At 36.7% G+C, this 21,517-nt stretch overlaps 3 protein-coding genes across 4 annotated transcripts in view; 2 read left to right on the top strand and 1 right to left on the bottom strand.

Moving 5' to 3' along the window:
• The first annotated feature begins 1,027 nt into the window (after window positions 1-1,027).
• Window positions 1,028-8,161, top strand: si:dkey-74k8.3 (transmembrane protein 109). 2 transcript variants are annotated; one of them, XM_052150350.1, is made up of 4 exons: window positions 1,028-2,039; window positions 2,853-2,912; window positions 4,177-4,279; window positions 6,957-8,161. In XM_052150350.1, exons 1-4 carry the CDS (start codon window positions 1,830-1,832, stop codon window positions 7,313-7,315), a joined length of 732 nt encoding a protein of 243 aa, XP_052006310.1. In that variant the 5' UTR covers window positions 1,028-1,829; the 3' UTR covers window positions 7,316-8,161. The 2 variants fall into 2 exon arrangements, with proteins under 2 accessions (XP_052006310.1, XP_052006311.1); XM_052150351.1 differs by lacking the exon at window positions 2,853-2,912 and having other exon boundaries at window positions 1,032-2,039.
• An 8,497-nt stretch (window positions 8,162-16,658) lies between these two features.
• Window positions 16,659-21,517, bottom strand: part of LOC127659807 (capping protein-inhibiting regulator of actin dynamics-like) — a 36,240-nt gene continuing 31,381 nt past the window's right edge. Inside the window, 2 exon segments of the mRNA XM_052149758.1 lie at window positions 16,659-17,763; window positions 21,311-21,395. Coding sequence (XP_052005718.1) covers window positions 17,600-17,763; window positions 21,311-21,395 — 249 coding nt within the window. The 3' untranslated portion in view covers window positions 16,659-17,599.
• Window positions 18,129-20,912, top strand: LOC127659971 (piggyBac transposable element-derived protein 2-like). The gene is made up of 2 exons (XM_052149988.1): window positions 18,129-18,258; window positions 18,914-20,912. Exon 2 carries the CDS (start codon window positions 19,180-19,182, stop codon window positions 20,488-20,490), a length of 1,311 nt encoding a protein of 436 aa, XP_052005948.1. The 5' UTR covers window positions 18,129-18,258; window positions 18,914-19,179; the 3' UTR covers window positions 20,491-20,912.

Raw genomic sequence — 21,517 nt, forward strand, 5'->3', positions numbered from 1 at the left:
TTTATTCACCCTTATGCAATCCTGAATGTGTATGACTTTATTTCTTTGGCAGTCCACAAATTAAGATTTTGAGAAGAATATCTCTAGTGGGCAGAACATTGAAGGTCCAAAAAGCTTATAAAGGCAACATAAAAGTAATCCATATGGCTAAAGTGGTTAAATCCATGTCTTCTTAAGTGATCTAATCACTCAGCAAAAAAAGAAACATCCTCTCACTTTTAACTGCTTTTATTTTCAGCAAATTAACGTGTAAATATTTGTATGAACATAAGACTCAACAACTAATACTGCCTGCAATGACAACAAGCTCAGTCTGATGATGCTGTGACACACCACTCCAGACCATGACAGACCCTCAACCTCCAAATCGATCCTGCTCCAGAGTACAGACCTTGGTATAATGCATATGGCACCAACAATCATCCATGCGATTATCTAATCAGCCAATCATGTGGCAGCAGTGCTGTGCATAAAATCATTCAGATACGGGTCAGGAGCTTCAGTTCATATTCACATCAACCATCACCATGGGGAAAAATGTGATCTCAGTGATTTGGACCGTGGCATGATTGTTGGTGTCAGATGGGCTGGTTTGAGTATTTCTGTAACTGCTGATCTCCTGGGATTTTCACGCATAACAGCCTCTAAAATGTACTCAGAATGGTGCCGAAAGCAAAAAAACATGCAGTGAGCGGCAGTTCTGTGGACGGAAATGGTGAAAGAGGTCAACAGAGAATGGCCAGACTGGTTTTGGGTGCGCTATTCCTGGGTGACTTAAAAATAATTAATGGAACAAATGTCCCCGGACCCCCTGTGACAGCCTCTCTCTTTTAACTCCTTTTGAATTTGCAAGACAGTATTGTTATTACTATTATATTTTACAATTCAGTTTCACCCACATTTCCTAATGTATTTTTTCTCTCCATAACCCTGTTAATTCACTACTCCATTTAACCAGTTCATGTTAAAAACACATGTCCCAGCGTGTAAACACACGTGCATTACCTTCGGTAATATTGACTGCTAGACTGTCACGTCGCTCAATTGATTGCAGTGTAGTGAAAGGGTCTCATGTGTTCTATTCTGCACAGGAATGCAAGGGGCGGACACACAACTATACTAACTGTTTTTAGTCGAACAACCGTATTTAAACGTAAGTTCTTCGTGTAGGACTACAGTATAGACGGTTCTTAAACAGACCTTTTTAAACGCATTTAACACCCGCACAGACTGGATTTAAATATCGGAAACTCTCTACAGAAACAACAAAACGACTCTCTGGAAAACTATCTATTTTTACGCGTTTCTTTAAAATGACAATCAACTCCATACTATTTTAAACTAGAACTTTTAACTAGAGTTTTTCGAAATTACTTATCTTAATCTTAGTATCTTAATTTACCCTTTGTTGTATGATACCATATACAGTCATCGACGTGCTATTTTTAAGTGCCCTTGGCAAGCGCGCGCTGGACTACTGGAGGATTGATACTCTTAACTTTGATAGTATTACTTCATTTTAAGTAAATATTAAAGTACGAATAGATATTAATCAGCTGCGTTTGCTAACTTTTTCGCATTGTTCGGTTATTGAGTTGTTTGCCCATTGTTTTCTGACACGCCTCGACTTTTAATCTGCATAGACATGAACTAGATTTAGTTCTGTCAGAAAAAAAAACTATATTTAAATCATATCTAGGTCATATCTAGTAGACAAAGCTGAAGTGCGATATTTATTCACCACGATTCCTCGATAGTTTTTTTTTATTATTATTTGCATCGTTTTCGTAACACTATTTTGTGTCGCGAGTTGATCTGTGTATTTAAGGATGTTTTTCCACAACGGTGCCACCAGTTCGAAAAAGCTGCTGGTTTGGTTTTTTTTGCTTCTGGTTCGTTCAGTTTTATGTCATGGTTTTCTTGAAGCGTCCAACTCTAGCTCTTTTAATTTGGGGTCTGTTATTCTGGAGCCTCTGGATGGACTGAGAAGATATGTGGAGTCCATTGTTGGCACCCACGTGATTGGGATTTGTGCTGAGGTAAAAAAAAAAAAAACCTGCTTTGTTATTTTGAATTATTTTATGATTTATTCAGCCTAAAAAATATTCAGCACTTCCCAAAGTAAATTTTTAGTACTCAAAGATTGCTTCTTTTTTTACTTTACCTACTTAATGGAGATCTCAGTTGTTTCATTGAAGTATCAACTTGGTCTCAGATGTTTCTCCTAAAATCAGAAGTAAAAAAATAATACAATTGCTGAATTGAGAGTACAGAGCTATACAATTCATGTGTGTAGCGCAGATAATATGGAATTGGAACAAGATTGGAACACACCTGAGCACAATTTGAAACTCTCTCTCTTTCTCTCTCTCATATATATATTTGCATACATCTCATTTGTGATTTTTCTTTATTTCTAGTTATTAACTGCAAACATTTTCTTTAATGCAACCATATTAAATTGTAAAGGAGTATTCCATGTTCAATGCATTTTAATATTTACAGGTGGGTCCCATTCACTTCCAAAGTGCCTCACTGTAACCCATTTTTAATGTTTTATTTGTTATTTTTCGTAATCAACATTATGCCACAAATGCGGTCGATTAAGCTTTACTTGTATTGAACCCAGCATATTCCTTGAACTTCTAATGGAGACCTTTCCTGCCTCTTATTCTCTATTTGTATGCATAAACTTTTAGGTGTTTGGTATTAATGGCTCTCTGTCTTTCCGCTTTTATCCCTCTTCTTGCTAATCCTCCTTTAACCCCCTCCTCTCCTCCACTCATCCTTTGCCCTAATTTCATCTGCTTATGTTCCCCTCACTCAACTCTCCCCACCTCTCTTTGACCTAGAATGCTGCGTTGTACCTTGAGTCAGTTGTTGGCCCAGAGAACCTCTATTCTTTTGCTATGGTAAGAAATAGTAAAAGGTTGAATCCTGTGTTAGAGATCATGTCATACAGATTGATTCAGACATTTGTCTTGAAAAAGAAAGCGACAACTGGTACTTTAAAAGAGTCAGAACATGTGCGCAAGTGTTTACGAAGTCTGTGGCTTATACCCAGAAGGGCAAACAATGCTGCATTTGTTCAGTGATCTGTACATATGCTCCCTTCATGAAGTCATGCACACTTTTCCTGTGTGACAAAAAGATTGTTTGCCTGCTACACACTGTTTCATTTACTAAATGTGGTGACCTTGTGTATTGTTGATCACAAGTAATGTGTGATGAGTGTGCATGTATGAGAGTGTTAAGGTTAAGGGGGATCCCCAGCTGTCACTCTGGCAGCTTGCTATTTGGTCCTCAATTGGTCGATGAAAAGGCTCCATCCTGCAAAGCTGATCTGTCAACTGTTATTTGAGAAGGTTGGAACCAGCTTGATGGAGAATATTGTTTTTCATTAGTGAAGTCCATTCCTCAAAGAATTCAGGCCATCATACATTTTTGATGATTCCATAATTATTTCCAAAAAATATGCCATTAATTAAAATAATGTAATTTAATTTGTTTGAGGGATATTTCCTAAAGCCAAAATGTTCAGCTATTAAACAAAAATTGTTTTGTGTCATATCTGTGATTTGTTTATTTGCTACGAAGTAAAAATCTGGCTGAACATCCTCCAAGTATGGTGATTCCATAATGTTTTGCCAGGGGTTTTATGTTTAATTTGACACTTAAACTAAATTATTCAATGTAGAAAATACTTAATATAGTCTGCTATATATAGTTGACCACAAAATCATTTGTTTCAGTTCACACTATTCTCATGTTTACTTGAATAATGTGTAGGTCTTGTGGCTACACCTTTGAAACTGTGTGTATTTTAATGTTTATCCTGGTGCATTTTCTTGCCCCAAAGACCTGCATTGAAAGTGCATTACTGTAAACATGCAATTTTCCTGTTAATAGACAGCATGTCACGGATGCTTTTTATAGAGCTTAAATACATGATTGAGCCCAGAACATTCCTTTATCTGTAATTACATCACACATGCATTGTGTCAAACAGTTTTGGTTAATGATTAGCAGTCGGTAGTGATCTATGAGTTCTCCAGTTCACACTGCCTTGTATAGGAAACACATGTCAACAATGCAGACCATATAGACCATATAGACGCGTCATTGAGTCTAACTGCTTTCTTTCTCCACCCTCTCTCCCATTCGTTTTTCATTCAGTTTGTTGAAATGTTGCTGAAGTTTGTCGCTGAAGGAGCTGCCAGTGGACTGAATGTCATCGCTGTCTATGTATCTGAGATTCTCCGAGCTACGGGAGTGAATGGTGAGTAAAGGTCATTTCTCAGGGTTTAGACTGTGTATATTGAAATATATGTGGTTTAACTTGCATGTGCTTGTATATTCTCAAAAATAAATGTAAATGTAAATTGTAGAATTTACTGATAGTTAAAATGTTGGCCAAATTTAAGCTCTGTTGAGCAATAACTGAGAAAGCATGCTATTGTTGCCCCTGGGGGTTGCCTCATAAATAACTTAGGTGTGAATTAGTGTGTATGGAATGCCCAAATGACAAATATTATGAGATTTTAGGGAGAAAGAAAGGTTGTATTTCATCTCAGATAAAAATGGGGCTATACAGAGAACAAGCAAGTTTACAATGCTCATGGCAAGCATCACTATTACATTCTCAGTTGTTTCATTGAAGGATCAAATTGGTCTCTTATGTTTGTCCTAATCACTCTTACTATTGTTTGTTCTGTACATAGGTTTAGTGATATGAACAAACCCCTAAACCTGAGTATTAAATTTGACATGTAACCTATTCCACACAGTTTTTGTAACAGAAATAAACAATACCTCAAATTATGCGTTTTTTGAGAAGAGGTGTCCAAGTATATTTCTAAGTGATCTGACTTACAACGTGAAAAATCCCATAGACTTACATTGATGGTGAAGTAACACCCTAGTGACCATCCAGAACAGACTAGTAACGGGCTTACAACTACTCAGAACGTTAAAGCAACCACATAGCAATTTTATAGCAACCACCCAGACCATCGTAACAACAACCCAGCAACTCCTTAGGAAGCGCATAGCAATATCCTAGCTACTGCCTAAAAACACCCTTACAACCACGCAAAAATGCCCTTGCAACCAACAAGAACACACTAGCTTCACCCTAGCAACCACAAAGAACAACTGAAGCCAAGCTTACACTACACGACTTGCAGTTGGCACCCTGTGACTTACAGTCCTGTTTTTTGTCTCACTGGTGCGAACACTTCAGCACTGAAGTGTATCAACTACATGACTCTTTGCCCCCGACTGAGGCCATGTGTACACTGGTATTATGTTTTGGGTGATCAGATCACAAATGTACAAGCAAGACATCACCGTAACACCTGGTCATCTGTTTTGACCACTTGTGTTCAGATTTCGAGGAGAGAGTCTCAGATTTCATGAGGACATGCATCAATCATTACGTCTGTGCATTACTGCATGATAATAAAGCACACAAAAGTAAAAGACGAGAAAGAAAAGTGCAAAACCGGCACACAATTTCTCTTAATATTCCCAAATATTACGTTTAGAGCTGAATTAATTATGGAAGAGTTATTTTAGTGCAGTACCTGGAACTGAGCTTCTAATGTGCTGGCTGCTCATTTCTGTGGCCCTATTGTTCATGTTCATGCATTTGTTGTTTTTTTAATTTCTGATCAAATTTACCTTTAAATCGGCATGGACCCGGCAAAAACTGGCCATTACAACTGTCTTATTTCAAACAGATTGCCAAAAAATGCATCTTAAAATTAAGATAATGAAATTCATTCACAAACTCACACAGTTTATTCTAGATAAAATGTCAACAAACATGAACAGCCTCGCCCATTTTCATGCTTTATTGACACCATTTGCAAAGGAAAAAATATTAGTAGAGTAGGGAGATATGGATGATTTTTTTATTTCAGTTTCTAATTATTTTTGTCTCTTTCAACAAACATGAAAGAATGGCTCGTGACCATTTTGCTATTTGCAAAAGGAAAACAATTATAAAAATTGAGAGCTGGTTTAACTTTACACTAGCAAATGCCTATCAACTCTCAAACAACCACATACAGTAGCAATATCCTAGTAACCACCCAGAACACCCTAACAACCACCTAAAAATGCCCTAGCAACCACTAAGAACAACTTAGCAACTACATCGAAATGGTTTAGCAACCACCCTGATCACCCAAGTGTAACGGTATCCAGCTGGTAGGTAGATGTGCAGTGTGAAAACCTCACTCCCTGGCCTCAAGAGGCGCACTAGCAACTGACGCTAGAGGCTGTAGCCTTTAGCCTCCTTGTAGCGTGCCGGACTCCCATGCCGGAGACCCTGGTTTGAATCCCACTCAGAGTGGGTCGAGCAAGACTTGCTACACTAGCAACTGCCGTAAAATGGCTTGAGCATTGACCCAGAACACCCTAACAACCACCTAGAACATTTCAAACTATTCCCTAGCAACCACACAGGATATCTCAGCAACCACAGAGCTACAGCCTAGCAACCATGAAGAACACCCTAGCAACTACTAAGAATGTTGTAGAATCCAGATAGCAACTGCCTAGCAGCAGCAACCCAGAACACCCTATCAACCAACCAGTAACTAACCGGCAACCACCCAGAACACTCTAGCAACCACCTAACAAATGCCTAACAACTCCAAACCAACCACTCAGAATATCTCAGCAACCACATAGCAACATTCTAGCAAGCAACTACCATGAACACCCTAGCAACACCATAACAACTACTTAGAACACCTAGCAACCACATAGCACCAGCCTAGCTATAACTCAGAACACCTGAGCAATGACTGAGAAAGTTGATGACATATGCAAAACAATGGAGAAAATTGTCAGGCCTACTCCAAAATTTTGAACAAGCAAGCACTATTCCCATTTTCTTCAGAAAAGTGTACAAATATAATTACCAACTGTTCTCTCTTTCTTCATAGAGACAATATCTATCCCTCATTTCACTGCTGAGGGCGTGTCTGCTGTCACCAAATGGGCAATGCTGGCTCTGACGGGTTACTGGATCTTGTGTGTCTTGCTGCGGGTCACCGTGGCATTTGTAAGGCGAGTCTTTTGGTTACTTAAAATGGTCGTAGTCATGTGGCTCTTCGCACGGATCGTCAATGACCCCAGTGCGTCAACAGATACCACCACAGTGAGACTGACACTACTTGTGCTTATCTGTGCTGTGTTTGAAGTCGCCACAAGCAACAATGTTGGGAAAGCAGCCAGTCTCGAGAGCCGAATCAGCAGCCTGGAGGGACAAGTCAAAGGGATGGAAAAAAGGAAAGTAGAGTGATAAGCAACTCAAAAAAGGAGTAATGCAGTAGAGGTGGAGCAATGATAGAAACTCATGAAAAAAGGGAGATAATGAATCAGGCCACATACATACTGCAGATAAATATGGTTGTCCCTCCACTTCTGAGTGCTTAATCAATTATATTCTGTACATGCAAAGTTTGGTTTCTTATGGGAATGACAACTACATTCTACAACTGAATTCACTGCTGAAAATTTCAGGTTATTACAACCATATTTACAATAAATCTACTTAGTGTTTACATAGCTAAACTGGACAATTAGTTCTCAATTACGTAATTAATAGCACATCTGAGACTAATAACACATCACACTTTATGGTCCAGAAAATCACAGGGTTTAAAAGCAGCAGCTCAATGAGCATAAACAAAACACTAACATAAAACACTATTTTTTTTTATTTAAATTGCGAATTAATAATGCGTCTTCAGCCGTGAATATTAGTGTTGTCAAAAATAGCTATAACCAAACAAGTTAAACTGCTGGCATACATGTTTCTTGATTACTGTGTTGTTAGATTCCAAACAATTGCTCTGGTTATAATTGTTATGAGTGATTACATATTCTATACACATGGAACAATAATTAGGGGATTCACTCTTGAAATTAAATGTCACTCTCAGAACTGCTTTAGGATTATTTTTGTCTGACTATTGCTTTATCTCTCTGTATTTCATGATAAATTATTTGGGCCAGTGAGACTAATCCTTATTTATGGTGGTATTTCACACTAGGTAGTAAAACATGTTTTCATGTTATCTATTTTTTCAAGAATGTAAAGAAAGAACAAGACAAAATCCCATCAGATAAAATAAAGTTATCTATGAATGTGTTCTGCTTCCTCAGATTCTTTCAGTGAATGTCATTGCATGCACAGTTGCACACAATGAATTATCTTAAACAGCAGTCACACCCACAACAATATGGAACAGCATTAGCAGTAAGGACTCAAAAATGAATCACAGATAAACAGACTTTGATACAGGGAACGTCTTCAAATATAATTTAAATATAATTTAATTGAAAATAAACACAACGTTTTTGAATTTTGAAAAATGTAAAACAAATAAAAATTATGACAAAGCAGCTTTGCTACTGTAGCTAAACTGGTAGAGCATGGCACTTGCAATGCCAAGGTCATGGGTTTGATTTCCAGGGAACACACTGATACAATGTATATATACATTGTAATATAGCCTACACTGTAAGTCACCTTTGGCAGATGCTTCTTACACATGCATTCAAATGAAATGTAAATGTTGTAGCATTGACCATGTTACCTACTTTGTACAAAAGGTCAGATGTCTTTGCTCTTTAGGACATTCTCAATTAGGCTGGAAAACAGGAAACATTTTTGTTAAAAATTATGGAGTATATACCAGAATTGTTTAGTTAAGTGAACAAAAAAAACATTGAAAAAGTGCAGTGCACCACTAGAGTATAATGTACCAGAACTGAGGCGCTAAAAAAGCCCACAAGAGACAGTTTAAAATTAAATTGTGTTTTGGCTACGATGCTGAGTGCTGACAAGCTAAAAGTTAAATTAAGAGTGTAAGAATGGGGTGAGTTGCAATCCTAATAATGATGTGTAGTTTAACCAGCAGATGGCGCTGCTCTCTTATGAAGAGTTGCCACTACATTCAAATACAAACACCACAGGTTATCTAGAACCACTAGATTCTAGTCTTTCATTTTCAATACATTTCCGTCCATTTATACAATTCAGACTTATTGTGTTATAAGTACGCTAAAAGTAAATTCACTTGCTTCAAAACAAAATGACTGTTTATGGTCAGTAAATTCAGAGCCAATTCACACACCATTGAACACAATCACAGCAGCGCCATCTTTGATTTTTGGCGGGAAATCGGGAATGATGACGAGGCTGTGAAGGATAGACATATGGCCTCGTCAATAGGCTGTATTGCAGTTTAAAGTGTTTTTGGGTCATTGCCTGGACAAAATATTGAAAACAAATTTTCTAAGGACGTTCAATAGACAAAAACTCCTTGCAACATGAGTTTAAATTAGATGGGATCTAGGAGCTTTTTGATGGCTTTGGGTGCCATTTGAAGAGATGGTAAGTCTATTGCTCACAGCCTCATTTTCATGGTGCAACTGTGAAAAAGATCTACTCTATACTGCCTTGACTTGGCAAGTAGGGTACCTTGCCTCATCTTTCCACTCCCTACTTGTGTGATCCGTCACTTCACTTTCTAAACATGATTAACCATTAAATGCGTAGGTGTTTCACCAAACATTTTTCAGTATAAAATGAATCTTCAAAATGCTCAGATATTGTTCGATTTCAAAACTTTTTCAAGACCATTAGAAAATAATAGAATGTTATAGAATATATATTTTGATGTTTTATTTTTTATATATCAAAGTGCAACAAATATACAAAAGGATTCATTACTTAAGCTGAAATTTTATGAGATGCAAACACCTTGAGCTACACTTAACACAATACACAAACTACACGTATGTATTTTCTCAGGCACTTTTTGAGTCTGCATAATTTACATAATTTCAGTAGTGCACACAAAGGACAGTTCTTTGTCAAATAGCAATGTCAAATGTAAATCAAGTCAATCACTGACACATCAGCGCCACCTTGAGAAGGTAATTGCATAATGTGTATGTGCACACCTTTATGGAATACTGATAATTGACCACTGTCACACATAAACCTATGGAATGATATTCCGGACATTATTCAAAAGGAATTGCAAATTGTATTTGCAATTGCGTTTTCAATTTGTGGACGCATAAAATGTGACATAATTCAAACGCAATTGCAAATCGGTCATTACGGTTTGCATTTTCGTTTAAGCGAACGCACAGTGACTGCCAGATTTCAAATGGAAAAGCAAAGTCCGTTTGCAACTGTGTTTCCCATATCTTGCGAGTTTTGGCCCTGCCATATTTAAATAGCAATTTCAATTACCATGTCTGCTTTTTCACTTTCTCAGCGTCGCGTATGTAGCCAGCCATATGCTATGGGGCGTGTTTGTCTTGGGAAGTGACATCACTCACAGTCTATCAGGATCAATAATTAGCACTGCACTTTATTCATCTATAATCTCACACTGGACTGTCAACATATTCTCCTCAATATACTACTTCATATATATATATATATATATATATATATATATATATATATATATATATATATATATATATTTTTTTTTATTTCATATACTCCTACTTATTGTATTGTATATTGTGTGTATTGTCTACTGTACATTGTATATAATTATTGTGTTGTGTAAGTATGTGTACATTTGATATGTAAATTGTGTTGTGTAAGTATGTTGTTTACTGTAATTGGTATATGTCTCGTCACTGTCATGACTGCTATGTTGCTCGGAACTGCACACAAGAATTTCACCTACTGTTGCACTTGTGTACATGGTAGTGTGACAATAAAGTGATTTGATTTGATTTGATAAACCGGCGTCTGTTCAGGGCATCACCTCTTGACCGTCGACTGTGAGTGACGTCACTTCCCAAGACAAACACGCCCCATAGCATAATCCCACCCTTGACCCTGATTGACAGGTTTCTGTGTAAGGCATCGGAAATGGAAATACTAAGGGAATTAGTATTCCATTTGAGTATTAGAAAATCAGTTATTTTGAATTCTTATAATAAAGGTGGCTTCAATTTCATTGATTTTGATTCTCTTAACAATACCTTAAAAATTAATTGGCTTAAACGTTTCCTTCACAATCAATCTTCTATTTGGAGTATAATCCCAAGATATATTTTTTCTCAATTAGGAGGTATACATTTTCTTTTAATGTGCAATTATTCAATTAGTAAACTTCCTGTCAAACTTTCCAATTATCATCAGCAGATGCTTATGGCTTGGAAACTTATTTACAAGCATAATTTCTCGCCACACAATTTTTTAATTTGGAACAACTGTAATATTCTTCATAAGAGGAAATCTTTATTTCTTGAAAACTGGTTCAATAATGGGGTGATATTAGTAAACCAGCTATTTGATAGTGAAGGTAATTTATTTAATTATTCGATTTTGTTTCAGGATACCAATTCCCAGTATCTAGTAAAGAATTTAATATAGTTTTCAAGGCCATCTCTTTGGAAATCTGTATGCTGTTTAGAAACAATAATAGTGCTACAGTGACTTCTGTTTCTCCCCTAGCCCTGAATCTACTGTGGTTGGTTCTATTTGTTTTTCAATACATAAATCCAATTATAAAATTAGGTCATTATTTTTGGACCCTGTTACTTCAATTCCTTCCTCCATTTCTTATTGGAATAACCTTTTGATGATATTAAATGGTCATATGTTTGGTCACTTCCTCAGAAATTCTTTCTAACTAATAAAGTTTAAGAAATATCCTATAAAATTATTCATAGATTTTATCCAGTTAAATACTTTTTTAAAGAAATTTAGAAATGATATTGATACTTCCTGCTCTTTTTGTGAAGCCTCCTCTGAAACTGTTGATCATTTGTTTTGGGAATGTCTTTTTACTCGGTCTTTCTGGAACAATATTGATGCTCTGATTGTCCAAAATGTTTTTTTATGTAACTTTTCTTTATCATATAGACACATTCTTTTTGGATTTTATGTTAAAGACAAGAATCTAATTAATGCATGTTTTTGTATAAACCTTCTTTTATATATTGGAAAGTTTCATATCCATAAATGTAAATATATGAAAAGTAAACCCCACTTTAGCTTTTTCAAAGAAGAACTGAAGATGTATTTAAATACAATTTCAACTTCTGTTAACAAGAAAGCAATGAAAACATCCAGAATTAGTGCCATGTTTAATATTCTCTATTAATGTTTTTTCTTTTGTGCCCTCGTCTTCTTTTTTTTTTTCTTTCTTCTCTTACTCTCTTTTCTTTTTAGACTATTGTTGAATATATTTAAATTTCTTTCACATTTCCTTTCTTAATGTATTCTGAACCATAATTTCTCTTTTGTTTTGAAAGATTGTTTATATTTCTTGTATGTATCATCTTGTTCTGTTTGTTAATATTGCAATAAAAAAAAAAAAAAAAAAAAATAGTATTCCATTTGAGTTTTGGCTGGCTACATACGCGACGCTGAGAAAGTGAAAAAGCAGACATGGTAATTGAAATTGCTATTTAAATATGACAGGGCCAAAACTCGTAAGATATGGGAAACACAGTTGCAAACGGACTTTGCTTTTCCATTTGAAATCTGGCAGTCACTGTGCGTTCGCTTAAACGAAAATGCAAACCGTAATGCGCGATTTGCAATTGCGTTTGGATTATGTCACATTTTATGCGTCCACAAATTGAAAACGCAATTGCAAATACAATTTGCAATTCCTTTTGAATAATGTCCGGAATATCATTCCATACAAACCAACGTGATGTAGTAGACATTTATATAAATATAGTACTTATTTGTCTTGTAATAAACAATTAAATATATATGATAGTTAACTTATTATTAAAGGTATTATATTAAAAAAAAATGGTTTGTGGAAGCACAAAAACAAACAAACAAACCAGACACTATTACAACTATTATCTAGATCTTTAATAACTTGTACACTTTAGGTAATAAAGCAGTTATATATATATATATATATATATATATATATATATATATATATGCAATAATTTTTTTTTTTTTTTACATGTTCTTAAAGGGATAGTTCACCCCAAAATTTAAATTCAGATATTGTTTACTCAACCCTGTTGTTCTCAACCCTATATTACTTTTTCTTTTTCTTAACACAGAGAGAGAAATTGTGAAAAAAAAATTGTTCTCAGTGATGCAATAAAATGTTACTTTATGGTGACTACCTCTTCAAGCTTCACAAGAAGGCAAAAGTATAATTCATAAGTCTCATAAATTAGTCCATGAGACTCATGATTGTTATGAAAGCATACGATAAGGTTTGGTGAGAAAGAAGCCAAAATCTAAAGATTTATTTAGTGACAATTTTCAGTGACAGTTGATTTCCTGTGGGTGTTCATGATAGGGCACGAGAGCAACAGTTGATGCAGCCTCCTTGTGACATTGGGGCGTTCAAGATATTTTTTATCTTCTAAAAACAGGTCCTCCACAGCAATAGTGACAACAGAACCTGAGGTCTGCAACCCAACCTGGGCTTGAATGGACCCGAGATCACGACAGGTTTCAGGCCGGGTTCGGATCAGTTTTTTAAGTAAGACTTGGAGTTGGGTTTGTATTTAATGAAAATAAATAAATAAATAAATAGACCAAAATAACTTTTCACGCACACACACTCACAGACGTGGGAGTTAGTGGCCATTCACACTAAATGTTTTTTTGCGGGCATCTGTTCTGTTTTCCCATTGACTTCCTATGTAAAAACATGCTGGATGAATGTCTTTGACTGTTGCACCCTGTCTCGCTGTTTCTTCGGCGTCTTGCGCAAGACTGGCTCTGTTTAAACATTGTGTCAAGGTAAAAAAGAACTTAAAATTTTCAAAACGCATGTCGAGACACCTGTGCTCTGTTTCATTCATTGAACTGCCTCTAGATTTTTTTAAGTGCAGGTGTCTCAACATGCATTTTATTTTTAAATTTGAAGTTCTTTTTAACTTAACATGGTGTTTAAACAGTGCTGGTCCTGCAGGAGATGCTGAAGAAACAGCGAGACACGGCCCAACAGTCAAATACATTTATCCAGCAAGATTCAACGTTCTAAACAAGTTCAGGCTGTAAAGAGGGGACTGCTGCATTGCTTCATATTATTCCAGATTGTTCTGCACCAAGCAAAGTTTCAGCGCATAAACAGTAAGTCAATGCTTTTTTCTTGTTCTACTCTAGTGCACCGAGGGGCTGCCGTGCATTGTTAAAACTGTATTTTTACTGTTTCAATACTGTTACGAATGTTGCCTATATGCTTACATAAAATATAGCCCATTGCAACAGTACTTGCTAGGAGAACAAATTCTAAAGATAGTGAGCGATTTCAGGCCGTCTTCAGGCTTTTAATCTGACGGTATCGTTTGTGCCGGGTAGGGTTGGTTTTCATTTTAAGGCCAGTGCAGACCTCTAAACAGAACACAATACAGCTGCACACTAAACAGAGTCAGAACTTACTAAACATGTCTGAAGAGTTTGTAGTCAAAGAATTGATGCATTTCTATGCCCAGCCTTATTTTTTTAAAGTGTTTGGACCGGAGCCAGTTCACAGTGGACAGTTACCCGCACAATGCCGAAAATTGAAAACATGATTGATAGAATGTACTGTTGCTTGTCACTGCTGGTTAGGACAGAAATATACCTTTTATCATGTGCCATTTGCTGTCAGGTTAGGAAATGGTGTGGCTGTGGCTGCCTGTAGTTTGATATCAGAGCACTCCATTAAAAAAAATAAGGCTGGGCACAGAAATGGATGAACTTTTTGACTATAAACTCTTCAGGCATGTTTAGTAAGTTCTGTTCTCCATTTGTGTGCAGCTGTGTTGTGTTTTGTTGTCGCTATCGCTATCGCTATCGCTGTGGAGAACTTGTGGAGTTTTTGCTTGAATGCCCCATGTCGTGAGGGGGCTGTGTGAACTGTTGCTCTTGTGCCCTATCATGAACACACAGGAGATCAATGGCCAGTGGACATTTGAACTAAATAGCACATTAGGTTTCGGTTTCTTTCTCACCAAACCTTATAGTAAGTAAACGCACCAATCAAAAAAGACGTCTGTGTGATGTGTGTGTGCTATCAGGGATGGTACGCACTGTGAGTACAGCTGGTATCAATGGAACCATATAGTTTATTTTCATGAATAACACTTCCCTTTTATACTAGCCTTACTAAAGCAGATGCTCCATAACTAAACGCAGCATCCGTTTTCAATTTATTAAATAAATCCTTTGCATCAGAGACTTTGTTTTAGGGAAAATATTTAATAAGGATGTCAGTTAGAAGACCAGCTCCCTATTCATGTCCATGATTTTGAATAAAATGTTCAACAAGTACATAGGGGGGTAAAGTCAGAGGCAAACCAACATTGAGTGGGGGCCCCAGGCAAAATTAATCATTGAGGCCCCTCTAAAATATTTTTTTGTAAATATATCTTTGTTACCTAGAGATATAATTATACAACATACAAAAAGTAGTCAAAACACATCTAACAGAACATAAATTGTTTATTGTTTACAACATTAAAGTACTTAAATGATATGTTGGCTTTAATTAACTTTTTTATGTCAACAGGTTCCATAAATTAACTTATAATTTTTTTGAGTGTACATAAATCTTCATATTAATAATGTATTGTCACCTTAAAAACGCTGCTTACTGAGCCTTAGCTACGGCAAATGCTGTCACTATGTCCTCCATATCCAAAGACCTTCGTGTGTTCCGTTCAATGGAAATTAGTGCCAGTGCTGAGAGCCTCTTTTGGTTCATTGTTGACCTGAGGTATGATTTAATCAGCTTTAAAGCTGAAAACTTCCGTCTAACACTTTACATGCTGTTGCTAAGTGCAACCCCCTAGCTAAACAGTTTTTCAGTAACATATTAACGTTACTTGTAATTAATCTTAAGTGAAACTAAACTGAAATTAACAACGTGGATTGTGTGATTTGTTTTGTACATTTCTTAAAATAGCTACCATTACTTAACAGTCACCTCTGATAACAGATCACTCGAGATAACTTACATGTATTTTATGTAAAGGTGCTTTAAAACGATATGTAACGTTACTACTGTGAAAAATAAATGTGAATTGAACGACGAAACGATTTGTTTGTCATTAATTATCCTTAACGTAAATGTTAAGTCAATTAAGTTAATCATCATCATCTCATTCTCCATCACTTACCGCAGTCATGTTTTCTCTTTTCCCCATCATCTTGTTTTTTTTCCGCTTCTGGCTGCCAGATGGATATGTCCTCTTCATTTTTAATACACGAATTCATGCATTTTCGGGTACAGACAGTAAAAGAAAGACAGAAACGCGAGTAAGCGCTGCGGCAGTTTGAAAAAGGCGCCAGAAGCAGCAAAAGCATACGCAGCCTTGCGAGAGAGGGGGGCCCACTAAGGGGGATGCGGAGGTGTTGCGGCGTCACTGCGTGTTATATTAATATGAACATTTCTGATTGTTTAAATGATCGGCCCTCGGGGGCCTCCTCAAAATGCGGGGCCCCAGGCAATTGCCTGCCTTGCCTGCCCTATTGCAGCGCCTCTGGGTAAAGTGTTTGTGTGTCCACATACTTTTGGTCATGTGTCTGTCTGATAGCAAAAAATGAAGCTTTTTTACTATGCATAAGAAATGGAAAATGAATGGAATGGTATCAATGAGAAGAAAAAGTGACATTTGTGTTGGTGGATGGATAAAATAAACATGGCTCCATTTTATTATAATTTTTTTGGTACTTCACATTTTATGTACAAGTCACAAAACATGCACATAAATATAAAAATAGATCAAAAATACATAAAACATACAAGAGTGAGATAAATAAATAATAACGGCACAGTTATCATGAATGGAGCCTGAAGGTGTCTTTTTAAGTTTATAGGCTATAATATAACATACCAAAGTTACTTAGTAAAGAGCCTGAATACAAATACAGCTTAGATCGTGGTTTAATAACTTTCACTTGTAGTTTTCAGATTGACCAAAAGGAGTACAGTTTTTGGTAACAACTTTTTTTCCCTCAGTTTGAAGCACTCCAATTGAATCATGAAAACATACCTGTATGACACCATAGCCTATTTATGTGTAGCCTATAATGTTTCCATTGTAAACCAAATCATGTTACAGAAAGAATGCTTTATCCATAAGCCCCAGTCCATTTCCATTTTCTTCATGATGTCGGAACAGTTCACTCATAAAATTTAAATTGTCATTTATTCACTGTCATGTTGTTCCAAACTAAAATTACATTCTTCTGTGGAACACAAAAGGAAATAGGCAGAATGTTAGCTTCAGTCACCATTGACCATCATTGCATGGAAAGAGATGCAATGAAAATGAATAGTGATGGACGTTATCATTTCGCCTAGCATGTCCTTTTGTGTTTCACAACAGACAGAAAGTCATATGGGTTTGGAACAACATGAGAGTGAGTAAATTATCACAATTTTAATTTTGGGGTGAACTATTCCTTTAATTACACCAGGGAAGGTCTGATTAAGCAAAATTAGGCTGGATAAGTTTCCTATAACTGCTTACATCCATAACTGAAGTGTAACAAAGATATAGATGAGAAAGCCACTGAAGTGTATTGGAAAAGGTTATGAAGCCCATATACCAGTTGGGCCTTTTACTGAACAATCTGGGGCATTTCACTCCAAGCTTTGGCCTTCTTCTTGGCTAAGGCCAGCCAAGGGGGCTCATCTTGTGCTAAAGGTGCAGCGGACGGGCTAGGATCTCTCTTACTCTCCTTCTCCACCATGGATGTGTTGGATATCTCAAGGGAGCAGGACACTGTTCATGCAATAATAATATTAAAAAAGTTTTAATCTTCACATATTGTAAAATATTGTGCAACCTTTAATCTTCATATATTCAACTTAAAACGTATGATGTTGCTATTTTAATTATGCATACATAAAGCATATCAGACATATAATTAATTTATGTTGATATATATATATATATATATATATATATATATATATATATATATATATATATCCCTCTATGGTACGGTGTTGCCTCCAGGCAACATAGTTTATTTTAGTTTTTTTTATAAAAACATAATAAAATGTAATTGGTCAATGCTCTCTAAGGAGGGGAACTCAAATACTAACCAATGAAAATGCAAAAGAGTGTTCATATGACCCAGAGGGGTCCATTTTGTTCCTTCTTTCAGCACACAGCACATGTCACATTGCTCCATATTTTCTCCACTGAAAAGGGCATTTTTCACTAATTTCTGTCCAGATAATCAGCTACAAAAAATCTGAGTCACCTTCATTGGTAAGTAAAGAAGTATTTTCAAAAAACTTTACATTATGTATTATCAAATATATCATAGGAAATTACATAAAACTGCATGTTGCCTCGAGGCAACATTGTACCATAATGGAATCACATAAGGCCATACCAGGCATACTAGGTTTAAATGGAAGTATATTTTATTTGTATGGAAAAGAGTTTGAATTATCTAAATGTATTTGCATTTTTGCATGATTTTGAAATGCATTTATAAGAAAAGTAATTAACATACTATATATGCACAATTATGATTGTGCAGGAGATGAATCCGCACGTTTTCTATGGCACTTCAAAAAGGTATAAAGCACTGGTAGCACTGCCAGTTGATGAGAGTGAGGATGAGGTGACATGTAGTGATGAGGAAGATGAGGTCATAGTGACAGTTCGTCAGGGAGAGAGTGAGAGCGAGAGTGAGGATGGAGATGAGGATGAGGATAAAGACGGAACTACCATAATGGTAGAAAATCAACAGGAAGAAGTTCAGAGTGAGAATGAGGAACCTGGTGATGGTGAAAATGGAGGTACAGTAGGAGGCTTGATTAGAGTAGGATGATTGGTAAATTTGGTAAAAAACATAAACATAAACAATTTGCATGTCATTTTTTTTATTTTATTTTTTTTATTATTATTTTTACAGAGGCTTGCCAGCAGCAATACACACGAGCTAAGAATTTAGAGTGGAGAAAATGCAGGACAATCCTTCCAGTACCACAATGGAGAGGCAGATTACCAAAGGCAACATATGTGAAATATCCTGCTGAATACTTTAGAGGCCTCCTCACTAGCAGCTGTATTGACAGTATAGTAGAACAAACCAACCTTTATGCCATACAGCGTGATCCTAGCAAACCACTCAAAGTCACAGCTGAGGAGATTGAGCAATTCATTGGCATTTGTTTCTTTATGTCAATCTTTGGACTTCCAGGATGCCGAATGTACTGGCAGTCAGCAACAAGGATCGACTGTGTTGCAAACACCATGGCCTTGCATCGCTGGGAGGCGATCAAACGCAATCTACACTTTGCTGACAACTTAAAGCAAGCTCCTATTGGAGAACCAACTTATGACAAGCTGTATAAGGTGCGCCCACTGCTGACATCCCTCTTGGAGCAGTTCCAAGCAATCCCAATTGATGAAAATCTTTGTGTGGATGAACAAATTGTCCCATTCAAGGGAAAACACCCCATGAAACAGTACAATCCCAAGAAGCCAAAACGCTGGGGATATAAAGTTTTTGTTCTTGCTGATAGTGGTGGCATGGTCTACAACTTTGAGGTGTACACTGGGTGTATCTCTCCTTGCAATGGGCAGCCTGACATAGGCGCTAGTGGTAACATAGTGCTTACCCTTTCAAGCATCATTCCAGACAACAGCTCCCACAAGTTGTACTTCGACAACTGGTTCTCCAGTGTTGACCTGCAGATGCTGTTGGAAAAGAGGAAGATCCACTGCATTGGCACAGTTAGAACCAATCGTCTGGCTGGATGCTGTCTCCCAACAGATCAAGACATGAAAAGGAAAGGAAGGGGGGCCTTTGAGGAAAAGGAGACCATTTATAATGGGGTTACTCTTAGGGCTGTGAAGTGGCATGATAATCGAGCAGTCACTCTCCTCTCCACCTTTGCCTCAGCAAATCCAGCAACCACTGTGACAAGATGGGACAAAAAAAGGAAGACAACAGTCCAGGTGAAATGCCCAAGCATTGTCACCAATTACAACAAAAGGATGGGAGGGGTTGATCTACTAGACTCCCTCATTGCCCTCTACAGAACAAAGATTCGATCCAAAAAGTGGTATCACCGAGTGGTCTTTCACATGTTTGATCTTGCCGTTGTTGAGGCCTGGCTCCTCTACCGGAGAGACAGCAGAGACTGTGGCATCCCCCCAAATGATGTGAGCAGCCTTGCAAAATTCAAAGCTGAAGTTGCAGGGTGTCTCTGTATGGAGAGGAAGGCCTTGAAGAGAAGAGGGAGACCATCACAGCACATTGAGGAAGAACAGCCTGAGAAGCGTCCAAAAACCCCTGTAGAACCACGACCATCAACGCTGGTTCGCTTTGATCAGACCGGTCATTGGCCTGTTTGGGTTGAAAGAAAGGGGAGATGCAAATACCCAGGTTGTTCAGGCATTGTAAAAGTGCAGTGCACAAAATGTGTTACCTACCTGTGTTTTTCTGTTGAGAGGAATTGCTTCCTCAACTTTCACAAGCAGTGAAGTGCAATTGGTGAGGAAGGAGATTTTGTGCGTATGTGCTTGTGTACATGCAGGTTCTTGTGTGTGTGTGTGTATATACATGCTTGTTAGGATAAGGTTCATTTTAGGATAAGGTCATGGTGATTGTTAATGTTTTACCTTGAAACAACACCGATTGTAATGTTTTGATATCATAACTTAAATGATGGTTTGTAGTAGCTACTTGTGTTCCACAATGGTACAATGTTGCCTGAGGGCAACAGCTGGATAATAAATGTTACTTTTTATTAAATATGAAATGTGTAATTCATTAAAAACTTGATACATCTGTTTGTTCAAGTGTTTAGTTAAAGAAACTGATGTTTTCAATAAATATATTAATTTTTTCTTCATGAAAATGTCAAATGTTTCATTTTGTCCATTGTGGTACAATGTTGCCTTGAGGAAACAAACTTTTAATTAATAAATTAATTAAAAAATAATGATAATGTTTATTGATATTGTTATAGTGTCCAATGTTAAGCAGGAAAAACATAACAAATAATTTTTTCCTCACTGATATCATATTGCGTACCATAGAGGGTTAAATATATATATATATGTCCTTTCAAAGGTTTCCAGGTAGACAGTGACAACGAATATTCACTAGGGGGCAGACATGTGTTGATTTAATTGTCCTTTTAGCTCAATGCATGAAAACTTTACCTCATGCTATTCAGTTATTAAAAACACATTTTGTGAATTTGCATGTCAATGCACTTGTCAACAGCACAAATCGAATCCATTTAACTATGCTATGTAAGGACATGGCCATGTTTGATACTAAAGAATAGATTATTACCCTTTATATTTGAACATGGCTGTGCAAGTTGCTCTTTGGCGACTGAATTAGACAAGCTGGGCAGTGAACTTCTTTTGACTTCCTCCTGGAAACAAATGGATGCAATATTAAAGCTAATGGTGAAATGTATTCAACATTTAAGACAAACATAACATTTCTATTTAGGAAAATGTATATCTAACTTTAAGGGCCAAAAGTACAAATATA

This window comes from Xyrauchen texanus, chromosome 19, assembly GCF_025860055.1.
Source record: "Xyrauchen texanus isolate HMW12.3.18 chromosome 19, RBS_HiC_50CHRs, whole genome shotgun sequence".
Lineage (NCBI taxonomy): Eukaryota > Metazoa > Chordata > Actinopteri > Cypriniformes > Catostomidae > Xyrauchen > Xyrauchen texanus.

Bases quoted from the DNA above. Each gene is read 5' to 3' on its own strand.
- si:dkey-74k8.3 (XM_052150350.1), top strand. From the start codon at position 1,830: ATGTTTTTCCACAACGGTGCCACCAGTTCGAAAAAGCTGCTGGTTTGG. The intron at 2,040-2,852 runs GTAAAAAAAAAA...TCTTTGACCTAG, and splicing joins TGATTGGGATTTGTGCTGAG to AATGCTGCGTTGTACCTTGA. The intron at 4,280-6,956 runs GTGAGTAAAGGT...CTTTCTTCATAG, and splicing joins CCGAGCTACGGGAGTGAATG to AGACAATATCTATCCCTCAT.
- LOC127659971 (XM_052149988.1), top strand. From the start codon at position 19,180: ATGTCAATCTTTGGACTTCCAGGATGCCGAATGTACTGGCAGTCAGCA.